The sequence below is a fragment of the Schistocerca americana genome, chromosome 6 (assembly GCF_021461395.2).
Source record: "Schistocerca americana isolate TAMUIC-IGC-003095 chromosome 6, iqSchAmer2.1, whole genome shotgun sequence".
NCBI lineage: Eukaryota > Metazoa > Arthropoda > Insecta > Orthoptera > Acrididae > Schistocerca > Schistocerca americana.
The window spans coordinates 166015418-166034551 of NC_060124.1; the positions used below are offsets into that span (position 1 = coordinate 166015418).

General features: G+C 38.5%; 1 protein-coding gene across 1 annotated transcript; it reads right to left on the bottom strand.

Annotated features, from left to right (window-relative positions):
* Positions 1-1577: 1577 nt before the first annotated feature.
* LOC124619563 (protein dpy-30 homolog) lies at positions 1578-11404 on the bottom strand. The gene is made up of 4 exons (XM_047146051.1): positions 11146-11404; positions 10880-10953; positions 6749-6918; positions 1578-2442 (listed from the first exon to the last, which is right to left on the bottom strand). The coding sequence occupies exons 1-4, from the start codon at positions 11159-11161 to the stop codon at positions 2349-2351; spliced, it is 354 nt and encodes a 117-aa protein (XP_047002007.1). The 5' UTR covers positions 11162-11404; the 3' UTR covers positions 1578-2348.
* Between the last annotated feature and the right edge of the window lie 7730 nt (positions 11405-19134).

The window sequence follows — 19134 nt, forward strand, 5'->3', positions numbered from 1 at the left end:
TTACAAGAACACATGTACTGTTCCTTCTCCTCCTTTGTTAAAATATTTATTAATGCATGTTATATCATGCAGCCCATCCCCATATTTCAGGCAGTAACTACCACCACATCTTCCATGCATCCAGTTACACCTGATGCTGCTCTGGTTGGATAAATTCTGCATTGCCAAAACAATCTTTAGTGTTCGGCAACAATCTTTACACAAACTATTAAGTGTAATTTCAAGTTTAGACAGAGAGCATTTCACTTCACAGCACAAAGTTACCAGCGTTTGCCAGGAGTTTGGAGTACACTGTAGTGATGCCATTCAAATACTCATCATTTAGTGCAATACATACTGCTTGAAGCTCTGCCTTGGAGTTGTCACTCAGTTTAGCACCATCAACTGATGACATCTGTTTACAAATTATAGCTCATAGGTAACCTGGAAAGGATGCAACATAACTAAGCACCATCTTTTGGGGGGTAACAATGTTTTGTAAATGCTGGCAGTACACAACCATCTCCATGTGATAAATTTGGTCTCTAGGCTTCTGAACAAACAGTAAGCTCCCTCCCTTCAGCAGTGTTTAAAGCGAACAAGGAGATACTTTGTGTGGAACCTAGAATAGCCTAGTGCTATTTACTTCTCAGGCTTGCAGTCTGTCAAGTTCACACATGAAGTGGATTTAGTCAGGTATTGTGCTGGATCGTGCATAGATATCCGACACTTCCCAGCACAGTAAGGATATTTGAGAGCAGTGCCTTTTGAGAATAGGATCATCCAGCCAACCAACAAATGAAATTTCAATGTGGGTTCATATTTAAAGATGGTAATGCATGAACACACTGCACCCACCTTCCTCCAACTGGCAGAAATTAACTGAATGGAATTGCATACAGTCCTGCTGACATGAACCGGAGTGAAAATGGTTGGGACCTGACATGACAGGAAACCACCACCTCAAACACTGTAAGACCTCAGAAGTGCTACAGATTTTAGCAGCAGTGTGTCCAGAACCTTTTGCACAACATACCAAGGTGCCATATGTGTTACAATTTATGGAGTGAAGCAATATGGTATTGAATGTTACCCAGCAGCACAGTTTGATTGAACAAGTGTGTATTTTTAACAGTCTGTGTCAATTTTTGCTAACTGCTCTCTCTCTCTCTTTCTTTCTTTCATTCATTTCTCATCCTTCCATAACCTTAGTTCAAATACATTCAGAATCATGGAGGTGCTGCACAACCCTTTTCTGGACAGCTTATTACATCTAATTTAGCACAACTGCTGCACAATGCACAAATTAAGTACCAGTTTCTTAATTTTCTAGTTTCAAATCTTTTCACTATCGATACTCATTCAAATATGGTAGATCTTACTCATCTGTGTCGCCCATGAACTGCTGCAGATTCTGTCATTACGCATATATGTAAGAGTACATCAATAACAACATATGGTGAATGTGATTAATTTGTATCCCTTTCTGCATTATTCACGTTTTGTCTCAAGGATTTTGTTTGACACTTCCAAAAGATGAGTTCAATTCCAACAGTAAGAAATTAAGGAACGTTTTTAAAGATTTGTAAGTATCCTTCTAACCTGATACGATTTGGTTTATTAAATAAATTAAAAATCAACTTGTATTTACAACCTGGCCAAGCAAAACATGTGCCTGTTAGAAAAGCAGATGTGTGTTGTGGTATGGAAGAGGTTACACAAGTCAAATATGCTGCATAAATGGAAAATAGAGTAACGTACTTAACAAGATGAAATAATGTATTAAAATTACAGAACAAATTATTAAATTACTGGAGGGGGAAAAACCAGAGCATTCTGTTCTGGTTGAAACAGTGTTATTGAGACTCCAGACAAACTGTTTGGCCGAGCTTAATGTCAGGCATCTGCTGTTGGCTTCAATTTATATTTTGTTGACAGTTTTTTATTTATAAATGGAACAGCCTTGAAATATCAGAGTTATAACAAAATTAGTTTTTAAAATGTATTAATATAGTGTCATTACACATTAAAAATCCAGTCTACAACATACACGTAATATAATACATATTTCATTAGGTACAGCATAGAAGACAATAATACACACAATCTTTGTGAAATACAGTCAATATGAAAGTGTGCCAACCCAAATCACCATGAACAAAGTAGCTAATGCTCAGTTCATAAATATGGTAGTCACTTTTCACAAAGATAAATGACAAATGATTTCTAGCCCACCTATTTATCTCATAATGAAAGTGGAAGAGGTTACATTGAATATAATGCCGACGAATATGATAAAAATATGAAACCACAGATCTTCACATTCCACAACTCAAATGTGCGTACGTCTATTATGCCTCTGCACTTCATCACTGGCTTGAGTTCTGCGGTGCTCCACTTTGGTCAAAATGGCTTTTGTTTTTCAGCAGGTAGGCTGCCAGAAAGCTTATTGGATCAGGAGGCCTGCAAAAGAAATACATGCTGAAGTAAATACGATGCTCTGAAAGAACGAAAGGGTTCATAAACAAATACAGGAAAGTTACATTTAACACTAAGCAGTTGAAGGGGTAGGGTCATTAGACCAACTACATAATGGTATCACGTTCGGGTTCATGCAGAAGCGATTTACCACTGCATTCCTGCCATAACTTACAAATGGGTATCAAAATAATAGAAGCACCTGAGGGAACATGAAAAACACCATATCGAATGCCAAATGACAAAGCAAGACATATGGCTAAGGTTTGCCATGGAATGGGTGACTGCAACTGAAGGCTGTTTACAGAGGCTTTCTAAAATTTGTAATTCTGGACACACTTTATGTCTGCATATCCTACGATGCACCAAATCAATGAGCCCAATAACCTATACCACAAGGTATCTGCAAGAGCAGGGATTCTCTGCCTGTCACTGCATACCACTTGACATTTTCAGAAATTTTGGTTTATCACTACAGCTTTGTCTTCCAAATATTAAGAGTAGACAGTACAAAAAAGTTGCCGTTCAGTACTTTCAGCCAAAAAGAGTCAACTTTCTTTTGTAAGATGATATTTTATTACCTGTTTAGAAAGCTGTGTGCCTCATCCTTGTACACCTGTATTCAAAATGTGAACCTTGTCAATGATATTTACTAAACAGATCGATCTTAATAACCACTGCCATTGTTACTGTCAATGAGAAACATGACAACCTTGGTCCTCAGTTCAAATATTTGTTTAAAAATCTCACTGTGAGAGCCATTTTATCAGCATGAAGAAGCAAACTTTATCTCCCACATCTTGACACAACAGCAAGAGTTGAGAGTAATTGCCTTGATGAAATTTATAACCTCTACAGCATCTGTCAAACCAATGTCAAGAATTTTGGGCATACCCTTAAAAAACAAATGTTTCTCAGCACATTACACAGAGAGTACTTTGACAATTATGTGCAACTTTCTTCACTATAGCTGCCCGTCACGAAGTGACCATACACTGCCTGGCCGTGTCTATACAAATACCAACACATTTAGGCCAAGGAATGCCTACTTTTTAAAAAAATAAAGGTTAATCATATCAAAAATAATTTCAGCTGTAGCATATAACTCAAGCAATTTGTAAAATGAAAACTTTTCTCTTATGCCACAGGGAAGTGTGTTGGACCCCCTGCCATTCATTCATGTTGTGTATTATTGATCTTATGGACAATATTAATAGTAACCTCAGACTTTTTGCACATGATGCAGATATCTACAATGAAGTAATGTCTGAAAGAGGCTGCATAAATATTCAGTACGATCTTGACAAGGTTTCAAAATGGTGTAAAGATTGGCAACTGGCTTTAAATATCTCGAAATGTAAGATTATGCACTTCAGAAAATGAAAAACAAGTACAACCCTATGACCATAGTATCAGTGAGTCACAGTCGGAATCTGTCAGTTCACACAAATACCTAGGTGTAAAAGTTAATACAATTACAGCCCTCCGTCGCAAAAATTAAGTCTTTTGACCTGGTTTCGACACTTCTATGAGTGCCTTCATCAGAAATTACATTCAGACTGTTGCTACCTGTGGCTTGAACATGTATGAGCAGCCCACAGTGGCTCTCCATCCATGTATTCTTTTTTAAAAATTTTGTGACTAAAGCTTTATCGCTTGATATTTGTTTTATACGTGACCTGCCAATTTGAATGTAATTTATGATGAAGGCACTCACAAGTGTTGAAACCACACCAAAAGACTAAATTTTTGCAACCGAGGGTTGTAATTGCTTTAACTGTAATTTGTAAATGGTTGCTGACAACACAGCCATGTTTAGAACCTAAATGTAACACTTGGTAGAGATATGAAATGGAATGATGACACAGGAGCAGTCATGGGTAGAGCAGGCGATAGACTTTGTTTTACTGGTAGAGGACTCTGGAAACATGATCAGTCTACAAAGAAGCTTGCTGACAAATCAATCGTGTGACCCATCATAGACTACTGCTTAAGTGTGTGGGAGCCATACCAAATACAACATAGATGGGTATCGAACGTATACAGAGAAGGGCAGCATAAATGTTCACAAGTTAGTTTGATCCATCGGAGATTGTTACAGAGATGTTGAAGAAACTGAACTGGCAAACAGTCCTTAGAAAGCCTACTTAACATGGTCTCAAAAACAGGCTTTAAATGATTACTCTAGGAATAAACTATATAACCACACACATACTGCTTCTGTTGGGACTGTGACAACACGATTAAATTAATTGCAGTGTACATGGAGGCCTTTAAACAATCATTCTTCTCACACTCCATATGTGAATGGACTGGGAGAAACCCTAGTAACAGGTACAGTGAGGGGTGTACCCTCTGCCATGCACATCACAGTGCTTTGTAAAGTATGGATGCTGATATGTTCAGCATACAAAAATCAGTAACAGTGCCATATCTGTGGCATCAGGACTCTACTCCACTGAAGAGTGAAATACGTGCTTGAGACCAAACTACTAGGTCATCAGTCCCTTTATCCTACGATAGACATGTCTACATGACTGTAGATCAGAGGTAGCCTACCGTGCAAAATCCAGAGGAAGGAAACCCCCCAAGGTCTGTGAAGGAGAGATAAATGACAAAAAGAAGCAAGGAAGACAGAGAGAGAAAGGCAGGCACGGGGGCCCAGGCTTGCAGTTGTGATAACATACTTTAAGGCTCATTGATAATTCTCGTTTTTACCACATTGTTGGATAATTGAAGTTTTTGTATTTCTTTGGTTAATTTTTCCACCAAAACTGCTTGGACCATGCCTCTACCTGTGGGTGGCAGGAGAGAGTCAGACTGGGACTCATTGCAATGATGACACATTGCAGACAGGCACAACAGAAAGACACTTATACATTAGCTTTCGGCCGAAGCCTTTGGTAGCAAAGGAAATTGTGTCGCATCGCACCTGGTCACCAATCAGCAGATCAATATTTTTGAGCGTTTCTGGCCTACTTTGGAGAAAAGAGTGTGCAACTGTTATCCAACTCCATTGCTGTTACCTAAACTTGACACTGTTTTGCAGTAACAATGCTGTAAGATTCCCTTTAAAAACCATAACGGACCTGTACTTACATATTACAAGATGGCAGGAAGCTGTTTTGAATGCCAGCGGGTTTACCACATTGGATTAGACATGGTCTTTGTTATGCACTTTGTGTTTCCATATTTTTGTCCAACTCCAGTGTTTAGTCTGATAACATTACTCTGGTACTAAATACAGTTTGCATCGTTCTAGTAGGAGAATCAGTTTCTTGGAGGACTCTTCATAATTCCTCATTCTAGTTTCATCAGCTGAATGTATTACACATATAAAGATGACTCAATATCTGTTTTACGATAGATGTATCCTTTGGACTAAACCCAAGTATGTTGGTGGAATTTTGCTTTTAAGTATTTTTAGTGCAAGTTTGATTAAAAAATGGATGGCTATGTTTGAAACTAGTCACCAGTACAAATTACATGCAATTGTGACAAATTTAAGTAAAGAACAATCTAATTTAAGTTGCTGGTCCTTCCCCAACAAAATGTTGGAACTACATTAAATCTGTTGTTCTTGGGCGCTCTCCCAAAAATAAACTTACAACTACCTTGTAGCCTAATATGCACTCTTAGCCCTGAAGTAGAGGCCAATTATGCAAGACAGTGAGATGTGAAATTTCAAATATTATGTTGCAAGTCCCAGAAGAGAACCTCTAATAAGAAAACAATGAAGTCCTTAGAGATGGAGCTCAAGCTCCACTTGGGGAAGAATGGGAGAAGGAAACTACTATCCCCTTCTCAAAGGAACCATTCTGGCATTTGTCTTAATTTAGTGACACCACTGCAAATCTACTACTCATACCCCAAAAGTGAATCCAGTGTCTTTACTACTGTTACCTCGCTTGGCATGGATGCAAAATAGGTATGAATATGGCCTGGCCAAATAAGCATGCTAGAATCAACAGAGATAATGAAATTTGTCAATGGCCCAAATAAAGAGGAAACTCAACAGCAGAAAGGACTACGTGCAATCCTGACCAAGGCTTGAGCACTATCCCACTGGAACTATGAAGTGACATTTTAGTCAATGCTAACAGATACAGGATGTAGCTAATACACAGCTTATCTTTTACAGATAGTTGTCTTGCTAATTTCTTTAATCAAATTATCTATAACTGTGTGGTAGTAATCTTCTGGATAATGTCATCGAAGAGCTCTTAATACAGGTAACTAAGTGCAGTGCAGTACATATCTTACCACGAATTACAGAAGCTAGAACACTTGCCTTTCTTTTGCTAATGTCGACAGTGCTTGAAGCAATATTGGCACAACAGTCTGGTCCAAGTACTGTCTTGTTGGTAGTGACTGCAGGTCTACCCTGGACTTCTTGGTAGGTGCCTCTCCTGCTGGTGCTGGTGGAGCAGGTGGTGGTTCACTTTCACGAACTGCTGTAGCCTGAAAATTTTATTCCTTGCTGGTGATCCAAATAAACTAATTTTATCACTATGTAAAGGGAATTACAGAATAGTGTTTGGCTAACACGTTCCAAAATGGTCAGTCCAGTGAGATGAAACTGTATTACAAATCAAATGCAATAAGACAGGAGAGAACATTGAAACAGTCAACACCTGCATGCCACTGACAAACGTACACCTAAAGCATACCATTTTACTACAGAATTTGATGTGTTTGATATTTAATGACAAAATGCACTCAGACTTGTTCAGTAATTTCATACTGCTGATGTAATTGCCCTTTTCAATAAGAGAGATGGTTATGTTTCATGGATAATGCTTTTCAGGCAGCAGTATCAAACTGTTTGGAAATTGTGTGTGTGTGTGTGTCTCAACATACCAACGCTTTCATCATTTGGTAAGTTACATCATCTTTGTTTCTAGATATATTTTTCCCACGTGCAATGTTTTCCTCTATATATATATATATATATATATATATATATATATATATATATATATATATATATCACACAAATCAGTTGGTTTTACTCAGAAATTCCTCAATGGAGTAGGAGGAGTTAGTCACCAATAAATCCTTTAGGCTCTCTTAAACTGAATTTCATTGGTTGTTAAGCTTTTTATGGCTGCTGGCAGCTTATTGAAAATATGTGTTCCTGAATAATGGACACCTTTTTGTACAAGACTAAGCGACTTTAAATCCTTGTAAAGATTATTCTTATTTCTAGTATTGATTCCATGAATTGAGCTGTTGGTTTGAAAAAGTGATATTTCTAATGACAAATTTCATTAAGGAATAAATATATTGGGAAGCAGTAGTTAGTATCCCTAGTTTCTTAAACAGGCTTCTAGAGGATGTTCTTGAGTTCGCACCACATATAACTCTTACTGCACATTTCTGTGCCCGGAAAACTTTAGCTTGGCTTGATGAAAAAAATAATCCCATATTACATGATGGAATGAAATTAAGCATAGTATGCCAGCTTTTTCATTTTTATATCCCCTATGCCTGACAAAACTCGCATTGCAAACAGAGATTTGTTAAGATGCTTCAGTAGTTCTATGGTGTGCTCCTCCCAGTTGAATTTATTATCAAGCTGTAATCCCAAGAATTTAACACTGTCCACTTCTTCTATCTTCTTGTCATCATATGTTGAACATATACTCGTGGGACACCCCTAAGACTACACTTCATTTGCCATTTATTGCTATGTTTGTATCATTGGCAAACAAAAGGAACTTGGCATCTGGTAATGTTACTGATGAAAGGTCACTGATATACACAAGAAAAAGTAAGGGCCCAAAATGGAACCTTGTGGGACACCACATGTAATTGTTCCCAGTTGGATGATGCCTGATAGCTTGATACATGTCTCTTTCCTAATAACATCCTTTGTTTCCTGACAGATGTAAGATTTGAACCACTTTGCAGCATTTCCTGTTACATTATAATATTCTAATTTACTTTAAAGGATATTGTGATTTCCACAATCAAATGCCTTTGACAGATCACAAAATATACCAGTTGCCTGCAATTTTTTGTCTAATGAATTACGCACATTTTCACTGTAAGTGTAGATAGCCTTCTCAATATCAGAACCTTCTAGAAATCCAAACTGTGACTTTGACAGTAAGTTATTTGAGATAAAATGGTTATAAAGATGACTGCACATTACTTTTTCTAAAATGTTTGAGAATGCTGGCAATAGTGAAATTGGACGGAAATTTGATGCTATTTCTTTATCTCCCTTCTTGAACAGTGGCTTAACTTCAGCATATTTCAACCATTCAGGAAGTATTCCACTGATAAACAACTGGTTACACAGATAGCTTAATATATTACTTAGCTCAGAATCACATTCTTTAATTAACTTTGTTGATATTTCATCATACCCACTAGATGTTTTTGATTTTAAAGATTTTATGATGGACATTATTTCTGTTGGGGTAGTGAGGGTCAAATTCATATTATAGAAGTTACTTTAAATGTCTGGTCTTAGGTATTCCATAGCAGCATCTACCGAACCTGACAACCCCATATTTTCTGTAACAGTTATAACATGTTTGTTAAAACGTTCTGCAACACTATACACATCTGTCACCAATGTATCATTTACTCTTAATGCTATTTGTTCCTCTTCATGTCTGGTTATACCGGTCTCCTCCTTCACTATATCCCAAATTGTCTTTATTTTGTTATCTGATATGACTATCTTTTCCTTGTAATATATTTGCTTTGACATCCATATTACAGTCTTAAATATTTTGCAGTATTTCTTGTAATGTACTATAGCATCAACATCGGAACTATTTCAGGTTGACAGATACAGTTTTCTTTTTGTTTTACAAGATATCCCTATTCCTTGAGTAATCCATGGCTTCTTTGTAGACTTTGCTCTAACCTTGGTAAGTTTTGGGGGAAAACAGTGTTCGAATAAGGTAAGCACTTTATTAGCAAAAGTGTTATATTTTTCATTCATGCCATGAGCACTCTAAACACCAGTCCAGTGAACGTCTCTGAGGAGTGTCCTAAAATAATTTTTGGCTTATTGATTACCCTCTTGAGCTCAGATTTAACAGATTTTATATCCTGTTCAGTATTAACAGTATTATAGTCATTGTGCACATCATGGCACAAAACTTAGTAACCGGAGATTTAGCAATGGTTTCAAATTTGACAGTCTTAAGTTACTCCAAGCATTCCTGCTATATGTTAAGGTTGGTAATCTTGAAACAAATATAAGGAGTAATAATTGTCAATGATTAAAGCTGGCACAGTGTTGACCGACAGCAAAGTTGTCTTCTGTGCAGACATCAGAAATAAGAATGTTATTAACCAAATGACTGTCTAGCACAATCTACTGCACCATGTGTACGTTTTACTCTATTCAGGTAATAATATTTTGTAGATCATGTATCTACAACAGTCTGTAGTGCGGACGAAGACTGGTACTAAGACAATTGCTGGAATTTCACAACGAATATCTGAGCACAGCATTTGGCGTGATTGTTCTGGTGAAAAATCGCAGCACAACATTTCTTAACACTGGTAAAATGACAGTATCAACTAAACTTCTTGGCTCTCAATAGGAATATTACGGTAGAAATTATAAAGTTAACTTTTTTAAATGATTTGCTGACACGTTTGACTATAATCTACAATTTATTTATTCACAACTGAAAATCCGGCCTTGAAGAGGCATTCTGATGTGCTAAGGAAGTGCATCAGCAATTTCCGACTACCTCTAAGATACATTTAAAAAAATATGTTGTTGCTTCTCTGTACCAGTTGAGTATGAGCCATGGGACTAAACTGCAACTATGAGGTAACAAATTGTGCACTCCAAGGCGACATGTTAAAATTCAGTACGACTGTGTAGCCGTAATAAAATGAAGTAATTAAATTTGATTAAGCTACATATAGAAACGACGGAGAATCAAAATGTGTGTGATACTGTTAGCGATCACAACACCTTATCGTCTCTCTCTCTCTCTCTCTGTGTGTGTGTGTGTGTGTAAATTTGATTAGGCTACATATAGAAACGACGGAGAATCAAAATGTGTGTGATACTGTTAGCGATCACAACACCTTATCGTCTCTCTCTCTCTCTCTCTCTCTCTCTCTCTCTCTCTCTCTCTCTGTGTGTGTGTGTGTGTGTGTGTGTGTGTGTGTGTGTCAGATGAAATTGCTAACTGAGGCTGGCTTTCACCGACAGCCGCTTTCACTCTGAAACCCAGCTTCAAACCAACGCGGAAATAAATAGAACGGCATGTTGACAGTAAAGAGATTTTAATTTATTTGTCTCAGACTTTCTAATTTGTCGTATAAGGGCAAATTTCGCAACGCAAGTGACTTTTACGCACTTCCCACAAGCTTCCAAAGCATTACTTCTCACGCATAGCTAAATAATAACAAGCACAAAAAAAATCAAGTTATTTACCTGTGCAGTTTCTGGCACACCATTACTGCCCGAGGACTGCGGTTCGACGTTTTCTTCCGTTGCCGGTTGTTCCGCTACAACACCCATAAAAACATTGCCGGGTCAACGCCATAAACACAAAATCAAACAAAAATGGAGAAACTAAAGCGTAAATTTCACCACCACGAATAGTACTAGCTTACCTACTCTTAGTGTACAAAAAAGAAACGGAAGAAATGAAGTTATACACTTTATTTGTATCTACGCTAACGACACATGCGACTTACCTCCCGATGACGACATTTTTAAGTTTGTATTTGATTATGTAGTAGTGCCAACATTAACCTTACGAATTCTTTCTAGTTCGCGCTGTCTGTGATACTACACTGAAGTTTCAGCACATCGGCAGCAAGTATATCTCGTATAATACGACGAAGTTCCACTACCAATGTATAACTTAAGGACAAAGCTCCTATAATATCTTTCTAATCACTCAGTTTTTCGCAACCGAAATCGGTTGACAGCAGAGCAGTTTTTAATTCAAAGAAGTTTGGTAGTAACTGCATCAAGGTAAACAACAAATCTGCAGCCTCGTTCACAGCTGCAGTTATTACCGGCGCCATAAAGTCGCGCCAGATACTATTCCCACAAGACTCACCTCAGATTTCTGTTGAGTCAGTGTTCATTATCCTATTAACAAAATTTTCCACTTCAGCTGAACAACTTTGTATAAATTATATCAATAATAGAAATAGTTGTTGTACTATTTGCTTCTCATTGGATCACTTTAGGAAAAAAATATTACGCACATCCATCATGTAGAAATACATAAGTGTACTACAAGGGTAATTACACTGCAGTTATGTCTCAGTATTATTCTGATTGTTACACTGAGTCAGTCTCAAAATGCTTACGGACATCATTGTACACTATGTTAATCACCCCACTTCACTGACCGGGTACTTTATGCTGACATAATTTTCAAAATCTTTGACAAGGTGATGTATTCTAGAATAGTATCTTACCTTAGCAACAATAGCATCGTAAGCAAATCGCAGTTTGGGTTTCGGAAGAGTTGCTCTACTGAGAATGCCATTTACATATTCACTCAACAAATTGTACCAAAATAAAATAGTACCGGTTGGCATTTTCTGCGACTTATCTATGGCATTTGACTGTGTCAATCACAATATTGTCCTTGATAAATGAAAGTTTTTTGGGACCAATGGTATGGCCAACCAGTGGAAAAGTCATATCTAACAAAAAGAATGAAGAAAGTTGTATTTAGTAATTCAACCAATATAGTCCAGGGTCATTATTCTGACTGGCGAGAAATCACGTATGATGTTCCCCAAGGCTTAATCTTAGCTCCATCATTGTTCCTCGTTTATGTAAACGTTCTTCCATCTAATACGCAACGAAGCAGATTAATTTCTATTTGCAGATGACATTAGTATTATAATCAATCAAAGTATATGTAGAGAAACGAAAGAAATGGCAAACAATGTTCTTCAGAGTATCACTGGTTGGTTTTCTGCCAAGGGTTTCACCTTCAATTTTAAAAAGACACAACATATTCAGTTCTGCACATCTAAGGGTACTACAGCAATGATAAATGTAACACATGCCGAGGAAATAATACACAGGTTGAAATCTTCAGAATTCTTAGGTATCCATATTAATGATAATTTTAACTGGAAAAAACACAGTTTGAAGCTCCTCAAACAACATAGATCAGCCACTTGCACTTAGAATCATTGCAGATCTTGGGCAGAGACAAATCAGTAAATTAACATGTTTCACATACTTTCATTCAACAATGTCATATGGAATAATGTTCTGGGGTTACTCATCTTTAAGAAAGAAAATCTTCATCACTGAAAAATGTGCTGTAAGAATAATATGTGGTGCTCACCTATGACCATCTTGTAGCCACCTGTTTAAGGAGTTAGACATTCTGACTACTGATCCACAGTATTTTGTTCCCTCATGCAGTTGGTTGTAAATAACCCACCACAGTTCAAAAGGAACAATGATGTACATAATTACCATACAAGAAGGAAAAATGACATCCATTATTCCATTTTAAAGTTGTCTTTAGTACTAAAAAGAGTGAACAATGCTACAACAAAATTTTTTGATCACTTACATATTGATATAAAATGTCTCATAGACAGCAAATTAATATCTGAGAACAAACTGAGAAAGTTTCTCCTTGACAAGCCCTTCTATTCTGTAGAAGAATTTATATGGTAATGTGTAAATGGTGGTGGGTAGCAACTTCTAACTCACATCAGTATATTAAAAAAAAGGCCTTATAAATGGTCAATGTATAGGTATGTTTACAAATTAATTTATGATGCGAATGTACAATGACTGATTCTACATCATTACAGTTCATTGTGCAAAATGATCCATGGAACACGAAACTAACTAACTCACTAACTTTCTTCATTTGGAACTTTTCATTTAGCAGCTCGGTATGCATTTAAAACAGAAGGGATATACGAGGTGCATTCAAGTTCTAAGGCCTCCGATTTTTTTTCTAATTAACTACTCACCCGAAATCGATGAAACTGGCGTTACTTCTCGACGTAATCTCCCTGCAGACGTACACATTTTTCACAACGCTGACGCCATGATTCCATGGCAGCGGCGAAGGCTTCTTTAGGAGTCTGTTTTGACCACTGGAAAACCGCTGAGGCAATAGCAGCACGGCTGGTGAATGTGCGGCCACGGAGAGTGTCTTTCATTGTTGGAAAAAGCCGAAAGTCACTAGGAGCCTGGTCAGGTGAGTATGGAGCATGATGAATCACTTCAAAGTTGTTATCACGAAGAAACTGTTGCGTAACGTTAGTTCGATGTGCGGGTGCATTGTCTTGGTGAAACAGCACACGCGCAGCCCTTCCTGGTCGTTTTTGTTGCAGTGCAGGAAGGAATTTGTTCTTCAAAACATTTTCGTAGGATGCACCTGTTACCGTAGTGCCCTTTGGAACGCAATGGGTAAGGATTACGCCCTCGCTGTCCCAGAACATGGACACCATCATTTTTTCAGCACTGGCGGTTACCCGAAATTTTTTTGGTGGCGGTGAATCTGTGTGCTTCCATTGAGCTGACTGGCGCTTTGTTTCTGGATTGAAAAATGGCATCCACGTCTCATCCGTTGTGACAACCGACGAAAAAAAAGTCCCATTCATGCTGTCGTTGCGCGTCAACATTGCTTGGCAACATGCCACACGGGCAGCCATGTGGTCATCCGTCAGCATTCGTGGCACCCACCTGAATGACACTTTTCGCATTTTCAGGTCGTCATGCAGGATTGTGTGCACAGAACCCACAGAAATGCCAACTCTGGAGACGATCTGTTCAACAGTCATTCGGCGATCCCCCAAAACAATTCTCTCCACTTTCTCGATCATGTCGTCAGACCGGCTTGGGCGAGCCCGAGGTTGTTTCGGTTTGTTGTCACATGATGTTCTGCCTTCATTAAACTGTCGCACCCACGAACGCACTTTCGACACATCCATAACTCCATCACCACATGTCTCCTTCAACTGTCGATGAATTTCAATTGGTTTCACACCACGTAAATTCAGAAAACGAATGATTGCACGCTGCTCAAGTAAGGAAAACGTCGCCATTTTAAGTATTTAAAACAGTTCTCATTTTAGCCGCTGGCGGTAAAATTCCATCTGCCGTACGGTGCTGCCATCTCTGGGACGTATTGACAATGAACGCGGCCTCATTTTAAAACAATGCGCATGTTTCTATCTCTTACCAGTCCGGAGAAAAAAAATCGGAGGCCTTAGAACTTGAATGCACCTCGTAGTGCACTGTACTTTCTTAAACCGAAAGATACAATTTAAGAAAAAAAAACAGGGGATATACTTTATTAAATCAAAAAATATATTAATTTTCAAAGAAAACTTCGTCGTTGAGTGTATACTGTACATAATTATACAGTCATATCACTCACTATGAAACATGTCCCTAATTTTTAACTGTCACAATGATGATAAGCAACAGCGGTGTGCTTTATCATGCAACTGATTTACAAGCATTACATCGGTACGCTTGTGTCTGGTTGTTGCATAATGTACTCCAGGAAGACCTCAGCAGCTTCAGCACCAGCAGTCTGAGAAATCTTCATGCACTCTCCTCCTGTGTCATCTTCTTCATCACTTTCATCATTACTTCCTTGCACACATTTGATTATTTCTTCATCTGTTAAAGTTTGGTCCATATCACAGTTTTCCTCATTCAGCCACTTAGTAACATCTTCATCATCATTTTCTCCTCCTCCTGGAAGGTTGTAGAACATGTCAGTGTACAAAGTAATTGATAATTTCGAATTGACTGTCTCATCACTGTCACTAACTACTGGGTCCCTCTTGGCATCAATGGATGGCCACAATTTTCTCCAGTTCTCCATTGTGGTAGCACTCTCCACTTTATCCCATTCTTGGGCTGCTTGAAAAACAACATCACATGTATTAATTGCTTTCCATACCTTCAGCATAGTCTTGATAGAGTCGTTGTCACTTGCGTTCAGCAAGGAGACGAGAAGTGAATATCGATAATGACGTTTAATTGATTCCAAAATTCTCTGGTCCATGGGCTGAATTAGGGCTGCCATATTGTGTGGGAGAAAAGTGCTTGTATACCATCAGACTTTAGTGAGACATCTGAAGAATGACTGGGAGCATTGTCAGCTGTAAGGATAGCCTTCAGTGGAAGCTTTTTCTTCTTTAGCTCTTTTCTGGTACAAACATTTCTTCGAACCGCCGAGAGAATATTTGTCTGTCCATCCACGCTTTCTTCTAAGCGCAATACTGCACTGGTGGGGTATTTATGTCAGTGTGTTGAAAACAATGTGGATGTTGGGATTTTCTAATCACCATAAGCGGTAGTTTACGACTCCCATTTGCATTACAACATGCTATTAATGTTACGCACTGTTTCCGTTGCTTGTAACCATGAGCTTTCTTCTTGTTCTTGGCAGCTAATGCTTTTGAAGGAAGCATCTTGTAAAAGAATCCTGTTTCATCAGCCATTATACAAGGCATTAGCAGTTTAATCTTCTTCCTCTATTATCTTCCGTATCTTGCTTACAAACTCATCAGCATCCTTATCATTAGCTGAGTGACTTTCCCAGTGACTTTTCACAATGAAGGTGTCAAGAAAAGGCAACACCTGTTCGCACAGAAATTTGAAGTACAGTTCCTACTTCATGTGCACAATAACCCAAATGAGTAGACCAAAGGCCTGGTATGAAAAACACCCCAAAACTGCACAGAACCACTTCTGAGCTAAACCACAACCGTAACGCATTGTGGGTTAAATGGCTCATTGGTCACTCAACGCCATGCATCTTTTGGAAAGGAGTAAAATCGCGGCTAGTCATACCACAGTAGATGTTCTCAGTCAACTACTATCGTTTTACTGTGTTGTATACCACTCTGCAAACATGCAATTTTATGTGCCACTGTGAGCAATGGCCTTTTGCAGGGTACCGACTCCAAATGTCCACTGGATACAGTTAGTTGACTTCACAATGTTGATTTAGAAACTGGTTGAAATGGACCTGTATTCACTGACAGCAATAATTTCTGTTGGATCTGAAACTGACTGTCATTAATAAGATGCGATACTTATACTTGCTACCTGTTGGTTAGACTCTTTTTACATTCTCTGTACAACAACATACAAAACAACCTCATGTAAGGTGTGGACAGGGGAATGGCTAAGCACAATAGCTCCTCTCTGGCTTTCTGTCACATTTCGATGTCAACCCATGCTTCTGCACTGATACCAAACAGCTGACTGCCACATACATAGCACTTCACTGCCAAGACTTACATCAGTGGTGATGGATGACGTGACAGCCTCATACCAGTTTTACACTATCTGCTGCACTCCAAAATGACCAGTGCACAATTTTAAGGTGGTAGCTAACATTTTGTCTAATAAACTTATACATACTGAAATGAGAAGTGGGTTCATACAACTCGAGATTGTATTACACAAAACTATAATCTTCTTACATCATTTCAATTAGTGATATAATAGTAAGATTTATCTCATTTAGACTGATGTATTTCTTAAAATAATAATTTTGGTCTTTGTACATAAAGACAGACTACTGATTATTTCTAAGGAACAACACAATTTGTTTTGTTCTTTGACATTGTCAAATCATGGGGCAGGCTATCTGTTATGTTAAACTGTGTCAGGACCCAACAAAATGGCTGAAAGGATTCGACTAAGTCGCCATATACAATAGGTCAGATGAAAAGATGTGTTTGTAAAATGTAAACTTTTGTTTGGATGACACTGTCTAGATGTGCTTCGAGAACTTGAAGAGCAGCTCAATAGTTGGGGCAAATGCCAGGGCGAAATGAGGGAAAAGTTTGATGAAAATCAGCAGCAAGTGCCTTTAGCGGAAGGATAATTGAAGAACAGGACACAATGTCATCGGGAAACGACACAGTTGTACATTCAGAACGTTTTGGCTCTACGCTACACCATAAATGCTTATATGACAAAAGCCAACAAAATCTCACACTTGATTATATGAATCAACATCACTTACCAAGGTCTCCTGGTAAAGGAGAGGAATTCATCAAATGGTGACAGGGAATTGAGGAAATGCAACAGAAAAGAGCAAAGCAAAAGAGATGCAGCAGTTGTGGATGACCACTATGAGCTCAGCTCTCTCATGCACCAAATAGTAAGGGAAGACATACAGCAATGTGCAGTAGTTAGAAATGTCAAGCTAGCACACAAGAGATACCAACCATGAATCTCGACCCCATACATCAGGAGGTAATAGTTAATGTCGAAGGAGATAGGTATCGAACTTTGGCACCACTTCCGCCACTAGTCAAATAAGCTGTGAAGAATGGACTCAGTGAACTTGAATTTATGTCCCATCTGTCAAATGGTAACCCAAAATTTGACCAATGCAGATGTAACCAGTTCATCTGCCAAGTAGAACTCCCTGCTGAGAAACAGGTATTAAAAGAACAGAGAACAACACGCTGGTATGTTCTCACTATGGGCACACTGGACACATTGTACATTATTGCAGAGAGAGAAGAGAAGAGCTCAATGACTGTTATTATGCTGCAAGACGTCAACCATCACAGTTGTCTGATTCAAGCCAGTCGACTGGAGAAGATTATAGCAGACCTATGAGATGAAGCCCATCGTCGTATCCTGGAAGAGGTCGCAACTCAAGTCATGGGGTAAGTTTGCCATCGCTGTACAGAGGTATCAGACGCTCGCCTGGCCGCCAATTTCAAGAAAAATAAACGAGGCGACCATCTATGGTGGTGAGGCCTCCACAGATGTAAATCCTCCTTAGATTTCAGTCACCAAGATGCCAGGAGATCTCAGTGAGATCATCATCGATGGCCAACCTTCTGGGCACTAGTCGTTCCAGAGGTTTCCTTTTCTGTAATGTTGGAAGTTTCCAGTCATCAGCTAGAGAAGACTATGTTTCATAATACAGAAGCGATTATGTTAAAGTCGCATATGGGGAACACCCCATATGCTGCCAAACAGGAACATGTATTGCAAGAATAACTATAAATGACAAAACACAGCCCTTCGAATTTGTCATTTTAACAGGATGTAGTCATGATGTTATTTTCAGATGAGACATCTTGCAGGCATCACAAGCAGTCACAGATTGTGGGAGATCAGAGCTCCCGACTGAGGAAGCTATTCCATCAAGCACAAATAACAAAAATTTCACTGGGTGATCGTTTGCAATGAAGATGTTGTTGTCCTGCCATCATCGAGACGATTTCCAGTCATCATTCGAAATGCTCAGTTAAACTGTGAAGCTTTTATCGACTGCAAAAGGCTACTCAGGCTCAGGCTCACAAAATGATCTGCTTCAAGACTGCTTGTGTCGGAGTCATATGTTATTCAACACTTTCTTTGAGTTGTCAAGGCTGTACGCCTGGTTGGTTAGGAAGGAGTTGAAGTTTGTGATGTCTGAAGATGGGTGTAATCCCGAAACGCGTAACATGTTCTAATAAAAGAGTCAATTGAACATCTCATGACTTTATTGCGATTGTACAGCATTGGTTGCGAATTATTAACATAAAAATGATCGCAGGCCTCAGACGGGATTTTACGTCCTGTATATCATAAGAGAATTTAATCGTACAATATTTTTACACACAATAAAAATCGATGTGTGTGCGCTCTTGGCCTTATTCATAATGCTGGCGAACACGTTTCGACACGAAATTGCCACTATGATT